We start from the raw sequence: 12,368 nt of genomic DNA, 5'->3' as shown, positions 1-12,368 counted from the left end.
TTAAATAAAATTATTATACGTTGTTTTAGATACCTGTATAAGAAAAATAAATAGTTTTTATCAACATATCTATAACCATATGCAAAAGTTATTACACTTACACAAACACACACACACACACATATATATATATATATATATATATATATATAAGAGAAAACTTGCAATTTGCAAGTAAATATTTGAACATAATTTTTTATACCAAAAAATGAAAAGCTGGAAAAAATCGTTATTTTCATTTCAGTATTTTTAAAATTTTACTTAGAAGTAGAAAACAAAAGTTTTTTCATAGAATTTATTTACAATAATTTCCATGGGTTATTGACTTCCATTTTTCACTAGTAGTGTTAGTACAACTTATTGTTTGTGACGAGAATAATACAAAAGAATGATGCTGAAGCACGTCTTTCTTGGAACGTTTTTAGAATACTAATTGCACATTTAAGATACTTTAATATACAGTCATAGTCAATGGTGGTAGCTTTTAAATACTTAAGCAAAAAGGCTTTGATTTAAAGCTATATTCTTAAATTGTTGTGTAAAAGACTGTGTGTCTAAAAAGCAGTCTAATAATAAAAATTCTACAGTAAATTTAAATATATAACATATTTTGTATTTGATTGTAAGTTGTATATTCTGATATCAAAATTTATTTAATTTTTTTTTAAAAACAAAAGAGTTTTTATAGAGTACTACATTATTTAATCAATGCAATGCAGTTTAATTGTTAAGTTCACCAACAAAACTCAAAATCATAATCTAAATATGTATTTTTAAACATAATGAACAAAAAACTTTATCAACTCTTACTACTATCTTGCTTTGGTAGAAATTTATGTTTAATTCATCATAATCAAACTCATTATTTCTTGAAATATAATTATTACAAATAAAGTGAATACAACTTCTGTCTGCAATACAAATTTTATGAGCACATACATTTTTTATAAAACCTTCGCATGGAACTTTATTAGAATTTATCATCATAGTTAGAATAACATTGCCAGCTATTGTAGCGGTTATAGAAATATGCAAAAGTGTCGAATCTAACTTTTTAAAAATAGCAAAACATCTTATTAAACAATTGCATGAAGTATACTTAAAATTTATATTCAGGGGTATCGTAAACAAAATAACCGTGTTCAAAAACAAACAGACTAGCAACAAAAAATGTGGCCGTTTATCTTGTGAGAGCAATGTCGCCCAAATTAAGACGATTCTTGATTAAACATCTTTTGCCCTCTACTTTCAAATAAAATTGTTAAAAAATTGGCTAGTTTGAGATATTGGTTGTGGTCCTTCTTACACGCGGACCTTTAAGCCCCGCTCTATCCTTTATATCTATTATTCCAGAATTTGGAATCTTTAAAATAGTTAAAATATTAAAAACTGATAAATGCAATACCCATTTTGCTTCTGAATTTGCAAAATCAATTGACGAATAAGTGTACATTTTTACACGAGACATGCAAAAAACCATTTAATGAAAATCGTTGAATGAGATTTTTTTGAGAAAACATGACTGTAAGCCAAATTTTCTGTTCTATACATGCACATACGGTTTGAATGAAGTTAGCGAATCAAAATTTCAGACTAAAATATGAACTTCTCCCTTGGGATGTTAACAAGTCCATAAACGCGTTGCATAATCCGTTTAACGCACACATTTCGCTGAATTACAGTTACAATAATTGGACAATAAAATTACCATATAATCAATATTCCTAGTTTATTAAACATCATAACTGTTCTCATATAACACATCAATCGATTGCGTAGGTGTCGCATCAGATATCAATGCAGTCAAACCAGTTCTTAACAATATTTGCAATAAAGTAATAAATAATTAATAAATTAATGCATTACACTGTGCAAACATTCTTTCTCATGTAACAACTGAGAAATTCTCAGAAACATAAAGTTCAAATGTGAATTTGGTATGCGAGTTTCACAACTGCAGTCAATATGAGTTATATTTCTTGTAACATGTCCATAAATCAACAATGAAATGATCTGGTGAGGCCTGAAGTAGATTTATAGTCATAGGTTAGGTTTTGAAGAAAGCAAGTTTATAGACAGGATAATAAATTTTTGTAAGAAAAATGCATAACAAACTCGTGTGCTAAAAACATAATTTATATTTTTCACGTAGGTTTTAAAAAATCCAGCAAAGAATAGTATTTAATTAAATTGTCCATCATCGATGATGGCTTTGTTGATGGCAAGTTGCAAAAACTTCCCGATATGTGTAAATAATCGGCATAAATAATTTGAGAAGAGATTTAGAAACCTCTGAAATTGTAATAATATAATTTGGGAATTTTGTGAAAACGTAGAAAATTTTGCATTTTTTGTAAAGAAACGGCTAACTTTTGTCGCGCAACGTCCTTATCAGCTACATAGAACAGCTTCTAAGTTGTTAAAATCGGTAAAGCAGTTTTGGAGAAAATGCTGACACAAGGTCAAACTTTCGCTGGTCCCAAGCGATTGATAATTACTTGACGTAAACCGTTAAAAAAATATGAAATTAATGGGTCTGATTTGCAGACGAAAACTAACTTCTCCTTCGGGATGAGGACTAATTTTAGGCAGAAAAATTGTACTCTAAACTCATAGTACATTTTCATTGTCTTTTTATATGCTGTCTCCAATATAAATTTCACTGTCATAAAAAATGGGCAATATTTTATTTCTGAAGTGAATTTTACAAATCTTACAAGCCCCTTTTGCAGAAGATAATCCTGAAATTAACACAAAAAAAACCGTTGAAAACTTTCTAATCCTATTAAGGGGTTATGGGTACTCAGAGACATGAAAAAATGAAAATGTTCAGTATTTTTTTTTTGTTAATAGATTAACCATTAACCCACATCAGCCAAACACTTTTTCTCCAAGTGGCTTTACTATATTTATTATTGACAATAATTTATTTGAAAATTTTATTTTTTCAATAAAAATTGAAAATAACCAATTGCTAAGTAACTCTAATTCCAAGCTATTTTCGAATTATAGCAGAATAATCGCAACTTTTCTGCATTATAGTTAGGATATACAATTTTACCTTTACTATTCTCTTGCTGCAAAATTGGGAAAGATTTTATTTGAAGAAAAAACAAAAATAGAACCTGTTCTGGCATTTTTACTACAATAATTGAATATTTGAAACAATTAAAACGTGAGTCGCCCAAATTGAATATTTACTGGTAACATATTAAATATGTATATGGATAGATTGATATATAATATTCATTAAATACTACCAATTCATAAATATTAATGCAATGTACTCGTACACAAAATTCAGTATTACAAGAGAAATCTTAATAGTAAAATACTTTGTGTTTTACAAAAATAAAGGCTAAATGTGTCAACATTCTTAGCAGAACTGGATGTAAAAATGATTTATATAAATATGTAACAAGCGCAGTAACGACCTTGCGTCTATTACTGTTGTAACTAGTCTCTATCAGATGTTTTACATAAAAATAGGAAACAACTATTTATTGTACATAACTTATAAAACGAGAATCTAGCATAACGCATTAGAAATGTAGAAGCAAGAATATTTTTTTCGTAAAAAAAGCTTTTTTTTCAAAAAAGTGTTTTCATATATGAATTTTGAAGCTTGAGCCACATGGCAATTATAGAAAGAACGAAAAAAATATATTGATAAAGCAAACTAACGTAAGGTGCAAGTGCAACCTTGTCGAGGCTGATAGAAAGAATTGTAATCTACCGATTACTTCTTTCCTATCTCAATTTAATCAAACTTGAATCCAAATCAAAATCCACTAATTTGAAACAAGTTGACCAACGCTAAAATAATTACAACACAAAACAACATTTCCAACCAAATCTATTTAAATAATTCATAATGCGTTCATAAACTTTCAAAAATATTAAAAACAAAATCGAAATATTAAAATCAAACTGCTCTGTCAATCTTTGCGCGAAAAAATTTTCCAACTAGTAGTTATCAAAATAAAATACAGTTTTCCAAAAAAAAATAGTACAAAAGATTTTGAAACAATATGAACACGGGGTATTCTAATATTGTCTAGGAATAAAACTATTTCTGCAACAAATAATAAAAAACATTGTTGATTGATAAATTGAAGAATTTGACAAGAAACAATATTAATTTCTATCAGAACAAAAATTTTTGTGAAACTAAAATAATTAGTGTTGTATGGCATCGTGCCTTAAGGAACTTTTAACCTTTATGTTTAATTTTCAAATAGATAATTATACAAACTGTAACTTTTATTATTCGTATTTTAATAATAAGAGCTTATAAACTGGACGACGGCGTTTACATATATTTAGAATCAAGCTAAGTTAGAATGAGTTGTCTAATAAGTATATAAACTAAATTTCAAAGTTATAATTATTCATTTCAATTATATAAGTGAACTTTAGAATTTCAGCTAAAATTAAATTTGAAACCGCAATCATTTTTGATATTTTCAAATGTTTTTTAAACCATTCAAATCAGATGCTTCGTTCTATCAAAAACTTTTGGATTTTCTGCACCTTCAGCTCCGTATCTCCGAAATGGCTTTACCTATCTTTGCAAAACACTGACGTCTCTCCATCAGTAGTAATCGAAAGTTTTTTGAATAATTCAAATCGGTTAATCCGTGCGCCCAAAATCGTGGAAGAAAATTGTATCCATATAATGACACACACACATATACACATCAAATTTTTCTAGCATATGCTAAAATGTTCAGAAACCTCTGAAACTTAAGTTAAATAACAATGCAAAAAATTTCATTTTCGATTTTTGGACGACTACTATAACTAACCCCACGGAAAGTTTATTATACCTCCAATGGTATAATAAACTTGATTATGAAAAAATGGAGAAACATCTCAGCTGACTGAACTTTTGATCAAATCATAACTAGGCCAAAAAAGTATAGAAAATTTTCATGCAAATTAAATTGGACTGTCATGATACGACTTGAAATTAGAGTAGTGTTAGTTTTGCATGACATATTTGACTTTATCAATTTTTTGAATAATTATATTTAGATTTAACATAATCCTTAAGAACAATTTTAAAATGAGATTTAATTTATATTTTTAGACGGCCCAATAGCTACAGAACACTGCGATTGGCTTTACGGCATTTTCGGACATGAAACCTCATGCACCCGTTATTGGACATGTTGGAACGGAACCGCCACAGAACAACTTTGCATCGGCGGACTTTTGTACAACGAAAGGGCACACTCCTGCGATTGGCCCGAGAACGTGGATGGTTGCCAAAAACATCGTAAGTAAACACCGTATTTATTTAAAAAAAATCTTTAATATCTTCCTATCCTTACCTGATAAGTAAATTATTAATTTCCTTTCCCCCAGCTTTGTGTAACGAAGATGCCAACGGCAACGTACCTTTAGGAAAATCCTGCAACCGTTACTGGCAATGCCAAGGCGGTTACCCGCGTCTGCAACGCTGCCCAGCGATGTTGGTGTTCGACAGGCGAAGCTTGAGATGCGTCGCTCCTCCCACTGAAGACTGCGATGTTCCACCAATTGCTCAGACTGGACCTGGAGGAATCGACAATGCTGATGATGATCAGGTTGATAGATAAAAATAATTAGATTGTTTAATGATAAAATAATTATATGAACTTGCATCAAAATGTCCATAAAGTGAGCCTTAAGGAAAATTTCTTTAAGGAACTTCCGTTATATAAACAAATTTTAGATGAAAAAAATTTATTATTTAATTGAAATTTTCCATCTACTTAACAGCATATGGTCTAAGAAACTCTTTAACGTTTAATAAATATTAAACTAATGACATTATAAACATTTTAAACTTTATGGTCTACTTAAAAGTAGTAGACTATAAACAAGTATTTGATTAATAAAATTAAGTATTAGTGCAATTATTGCGCCTTAAAGCTAATATCCGGCAATAGTTTGCGAACATATTTATTCCCCATTGCCCCCTGGGTCATCTGCAAACATACTTGCGATTGAATATTCAAAAATTTTTTTTTAAATTACTGCTGTAATCTAAAAAAAATAATAAATTTACTTAACAAATTATTTAAATGAATACTCAAAAATCAATTAATGTAAAAAGTGTCAAAAAACGACTAAAATTATAAGATTTTAATTATTATGCAGAAGAATTACAAGATCAGATGAGAAATTATGTCGTTTTTTATTTATTCCGATTTTTTGCAATTTGACGGTAAAAACTACATTAGAAAACATATGCTTCACACCCAATACAGATAAACTTTTTTGTAGACCTCTGTAATTAATAAGCAATACAAATCGACTACAGATTAATAACAATTGTTTAAAATTGGGTACGAAACTCAAAGAATGGAAATAAAATTTGTACTTATTATAAAAATCTCTATAAAACATCTGATAATTTGATGTGCTTTTGTTCAATGATGATTTTTGATCATCAAATGTCCAAAAGAAAATTTTATAGTTTTTTTCTGCATATCCGAAACCGATGGACTTGCCTTTCCAAAAAATATAATCAATTTCCACTTCGTCAATACAAGTAAAATCTCTCAGAAAGTGATTTGCCATATTTTGTTTTTTTTGCCCAATATCTTCTAAAGGCACTTAGGCACACACATATACCAATTTTTTCTTAGATAGGCCAAAATGTTCAGAAGGCCTTGAAAAGAAAAGATATACAAAAATTTTCTTTTTCGATGTTTAAGCATTTATTATACTACTTTGCGCAAGTTCATAAATACGTTAAAATTTGTGAAGTTTCTATTTAAAAGAAATAAGCCAAAAACAGTCAAGTAGTTAATAACTGCCATCGGTGAAAGACAGATCAAATAGCTGTTACAAAAATATATTTTGCCAAATTTAACTTTTTTTTCAGTTCTAAGACCCTTTGAAATGTGAAAAATGTTTAAATATGATCAAAAATATATTAAAAATGATTACAATAACCAATAATTTCTTACCTCTCACTCTTTTTAGTTGAAAACCAATACTTTTATTAAACATTTTTACTAATTGTATAATTCTTTAATTTTAATAATCGATCTACTTTAATGTATAATTATGAAAAACAGTGACTTCTAAATGTTTTGTATATATTTTCTATTAAGCAAATATATCATATGAAACAATAAAATTCTATTTTAGCGAACGAATAAAATGATTTCGCATAGAAGTTGATATAAATTTTTCTAATGGGTATCTAATGTTTGATTTTATTAAAGTGAGGTGCCATCTAGCATCTTAATATAATCTTGAAGAAAGCGTAAAGGTATCATTTATTTTAATAAATGTATCTTCAGATATCTTTTACTATTTTTTTGTTAACAACAAGTGTAAAAACTTGTATATATATACAATTTTATTTGAATACATTTGAATGCTGTAATGTATTTTCTTAATCATTTACTGATTTACTTATTATTAGTTTCTGTTTAACAAACTACAACAATATGAGTACATGACAGTAATATTAGTTTATTCTATTTTTTATAATTATTATTAGTTGTATGTTTTAAATAAATTTACTAGACTACTGTTATTATATTCCTATTTAGGTATTAAGTATTTTTATATAACGATTTAACTTTGAGTTTAGTTAACGATTTGAAAAAAGCTTTGAAATTTAGAATCTTTATGGAAATGTTGTAATTATTATTAAAAGTAATATCAAGCCAATAAATGTAAATATTTTTTTTTATTCTTGTCCAGAATCAAAATCTGAACCAGCGTGGTGGCGATCAATTCCCAAATCTGCCAGCAGGAGCGCTGCCGGTTCCGAGCAGGAACAACAACCAGAACAGAGCGAGGAATTAAAAGCATTAAAATAAAAAATAATATATCACCATTTGTATAAAAGTAATTATAAATACTTTTTTATTATTTTTGATCACAAATGTTATTTTCATACAAACATTACAAAATTAGGTAAAGCATATAAATTAGGTTTTTCTACAAAAATGTATTGCAAAATTGAAAAAAAAATTGAAGATAAGAATAGTTTTTAGTGTAGTTTATCAATATTATTATATAAGATTTATTATATATTTTATACATTACAATATTATATGTATGTATTGATAATATATATTACAAAAATTTAACAGAACCTTTGATTTGGCACAATTGCTTTTATAAAGTTTTTATAAAAGGTTTCCTTGTCTAATACTTGTTTTTTCAGTAATATTTAAATATTGCTAATTTAATTATTTTAATTGAAATAATTTTAAATCAATAAGTTTTATACTTAAGTGAAGAGTACTTAGGAACTTTGAAAATCAGTGAAATAGATATGAAATGTTTAATAATTTAAAGGTATAAATTATTTTTCAAATTTATGTTATCAATCTTATAATAATTTCAATATTCCAAGTTTCTATGCCCGATTATATTATATAATTTATATACAATATATTAAAAGCACTTGAAATCAAATGTAGCGTTATATATTATTGTTGTTTTAAAAAACTTATCTATTAGTAAAATCAACTTTTGATTAACGCAATATTTATGACCTGCTTTTAGAAAAATAGGTGACTCAATTTTTTTTAGTTTATCTCAGTTTTTTAAATAGGCAAATCCAGCAGGAGAAAAAAGTGAAAAACGATAATTTCGAAACAAGAAATAAATGACTATGCACTCAAATTTTAGCAATTTCAATTATTATATTTTTTATAATTATGACAATATATAAATAGATACTATATATTATATAAAAAGCATATTAAAATTGCTTCTACTGATTAAAGTATAATTTATTCAAAGTAGTACAAGGTACGATTAAAATATTAATATATAAATTATCAATATTTGAATCCTTAGTGGACGATTAATAAATTTTTTATATATTTTAATAAAAACATTTGTATATAAATTGCTAATAATTTTTTAACATTTACAAATAATGTCGATGAGAAAAGTTTTCCAATTCCTGCCATATCGTATTGCTCTTAATACAAATTTAATCTCCATGTTTGGCTTCCCGATTATTAAATTTATTGATTTAGTAGAAAAATCGAAATAGATTATTCTAGCATAGTCTTTTTCGTGTTTTATAATGCCATTTTGGAATACTCAGAAAATATCGCTCTTTGGTCAAGATTTTAGAGAACAACTAGTTTCTAATGAAACTAATAAAACTATCTGAGTTAACAATAAGCACTTTTTGGTTTGGAATGAAGCAGAATCAGTCGAAAACATTCTGTGCTTGTAAATCTACAATCGATTGGATTTTATCGAATTTCCCACAAGAACTCATAAAATCAAAATCAAGGATCAAAGATTCAATAAGAATCAAAAATTTAAAATCTCAATAATTCGATGTTCCTTATTAGAAAATTTAGAAGAATTAAATTTATTTTTCACCTAATTTAAGAAGCATAAATGATCATAGATAATTCCAAATATGATTTAATATCAACATAGAAAAGATTTTATAAAATAATATTTATTTTATATTCTAAATTTGTAATAATTTTCAGTTTATGAAATTATGAGTAAAGTAAACGATTTCAATTATTAAATTGTATTGATCATAACTTTTCTACAAATTTTAGTAAATATTGGAATCGCAGCATGTGTAGGCTTATATGCAGAGTGTGATATAAAAATACTACAAAAATAGATATTTAATTGCCATATGAATGACATCATGCACCAATAGATCGATATATGTTTATTTCGAAAAATAAATAAAACTTTATTAAAATAATTCTTGAAGAAATTTCTAAAGTTGCAAGTTGCAATGTAATATATACTTTTAGATAATTTATTAATTAATTACTCAATATATCAAAGCTTTAATATTCAGAAAATTTTAATTGCCTTATGCATATATCCCTACACCGGACTTTTAAGGAAATTTTTAGGAAAAAATAAGTATTTTTTCTACAAATTATAATTTTATTAAGTTTAATTTATAATATTTACGTTTACGTTTTACTAGTATATTATTTAAATTAAAAAAGTATTTTAAATATTATTTAATATTTATCATTAAAAATTAAAGAACATTTTATATTTATTATTTTTTTTATAAAAATGCTTTAATAATATTTTAGTTATTTCAATTTCCGTGTGAATCACGTCCTTTTTCGTTGTAGTAGATCCTAATTTTATTTAAAAAAATATTTTAAAAATTATTTAATCATTAGAATTACACTAGATTCGTGATAGTATTTTATAATATTTTAATTAAAATTGCCGTATAAATTTCTTTGAACTATATCCAATTATATTATCAAGATAAAAATATATTATAAAATTTGCAAGAATTAATTTTCTGAATAATTTATAAATGAAATATGATATATACAAGTAGTTTATACATGGATTTAAACTTGTTTTAAAAATACTTTAATGATTATATAGATAATGTCAAGTTTATATTCGCAAGAATTACCTATATAAAAACTATAAGAGTTTTGATATAAAAATGCAAAAAATACTTTTGTGATTTTAGAACATTATTTTATTAAACTAGTGATGTATGGTATCGTGCCTTAAGGCAAGTTGCTAGAACTTTCCGTACCGTATTCGAGGAATATTAAATGTTTTCAAATAGATTATTATAAATACTGCAACCTATATATGTTTGAAGAAAGGTAAATAAAACTCAAAAAGTAAGTAAAACTCAATCAAATAAATTTAACATGAAGGACATTGTCTAACATTTATAGGAATTGAATTATATAAACTGAATAGCAAAGTTAAAATTATTTATTTCAAGTATATAAGTAGGCTTTAGAACTTTAGCCAAAATTAAAATTAAAATCTGAATTATTTTCGATATGCAAACAAAAAAGATTTTTTGAGAAAAAAAATCGGAAAAACATCTTCTTCAATTTTTTTTTCAAAAGCAATTACAAAACAATTGTATTTTGTTTTTTGAAACATTCAAAATCATTGTGCGCCCGAAAACGTGGACGAAAAATTTTGGACACACAAAACATGCACACGCACACACACATTCATTTTTTCTGAGGTATGCCAAAATGTTCATAAACCTTCAAAACGTGAAGATATGCAAAAAATTTAGTTTCGATTTTGGCCCATTACTATATCTTACCCTACGGGAAATTAAAAAACCCTCAAAAACAATCGTTTTGTCAATGCAAGCATGAATTATTCAAATTTGATGCTTCTTTCTCTCAAAAACTACCATTTTTGCACATTTAGCTTCTTATCTCTAAAACCGCTGGACCTGTCTCTGCCAAAAACTAATCAGCACGTTCCTATCAGCAAGAATCAAATGTTTTTTGAACATTTTAAATCGGTTGATACGTGCACCCGAAATCGTGGACAAAACATTGTATCCACACAAAACACACTCACACATACACACACACACATCGGTTTTTTCTGAGGTGTGCCAAAATGTTCAGTAACTTCTGAAACGTGAAGATATGCGAAAATTTTCATTTTGGATTTTTTGATGATAACAATAATTATCGATCACGTGATCAATGGACGTCCCCAAAGATAGATGGAATGATAGACAGGTAGTCAGATAGAAAGACAGATAAAATGGTAAACAAGTAGATATATAGAATGATGGATAGGTGGATAGGTGGACATGTGAACTTTAGGGTGGTCCTTGATATGGATGTTTTTGAATTTTCTTGCTCCCAGTGGCTCAAATGCTTCCAAATTGATGAAAAACAATTCCCCGAAAGTTTTATCTTTTGATATTAGCATTTAGATAGTCCGCACTCCAACCAAAGTTTCTTGATTTTTCTTCCTAAGTAAATACTGATTTTATGGAAAATATAAAATTCTTGTCGTGAATTTTTTATTTATGTTCAAAATAAGTATGATTTATATGTTTTCCGGTGAAATATTCTAAATCAAAAGAACTTAAACTCAGTAAAAGGGTTAAAGATCTTTTAAAGACCCTACGGGAAGTTAAAGTTGATCTAGTCCATATTTTATTAATTAAAAGTACTTTAAAAATACTTGATGATTATATATATAAACAAATATATGTATTTTATAAACTTTTACGCTATATAGAAAATACCCGAACGATTTAAACCGCATCGTAAATTTGTTCTTGTTAACTTCCCGTAGGGCAAGTTATAGTAATCGCAAAAAATCGAAAATGAAAATTTTTATATATCTTTACGTTTCAGAAGTTTCTGAACATTTTGGCATACCTTAGAAAAAATGGATGTATGTGTGTGTGTGTGTGTGTATGTATGTATGTACGTAGGTGTATGTATGTGCGGATACAAATTTTCGTCGACGATTTCGGGAACACGGATCAACCGATTTGAATAATTCAAAAAGCATTCGATTCGTATTGATAAGAAGACGTGCTGATTAGTTTTTGGCGAAGGCAGGTCCAGCCGTTCCAAAGGCACGGGGCAAAA

The 12,368-nt window shown here is 27.0% G+C and overlaps 1 protein-coding gene across 1 annotated transcript in view; it reads left to right on the top strand.

Annotated features, from left to right (window-relative positions):
* LOC113386719 overlaps positions 1–7,815 on the top strand; it is a 36,112-nt gene extending 28,297 nt beyond the window's left edge. Inside the window, exons 11-13 of the mRNA XM_026624482.1 lie at positions 5,093–5,281; positions 5,371–5,591; positions 7,711–7,815. Of these exons, the coding sequence (XP_026480267.1) occupies positions 5,093–5,281; positions 5,371–5,591; positions 7,711–7,815 (515 nt within the window). The remainder of the gene's footprint in view (positions 1–5,092; positions 5,282–5,370; positions 5,592–7,710) is intronic.
* The last annotated feature ends 4,553 nt before the right edge of the window (positions 7,816–12,368 follow it).

Source organism: Ctenocephalides felis, unplaced genomic scaffold (assembly GCF_003426905.1).
Source record: "Ctenocephalides felis isolate EL2017-DRISC unplaced genomic scaffold, ASM342690v1 CF-g0.4_SCAFFOLD_00845, whole genome shotgun sequence".
NCBI classification, from domain to species: Eukaryota; Metazoa; Arthropoda; class Insecta; order Siphonaptera; family Pulicidae; genus Ctenocephalides; species Ctenocephalides felis.
The sequence above is the reverse complement of the archived record's forward strand: the minus strand, read 5'-3'. Positions and strand labels throughout refer to the sequence as shown.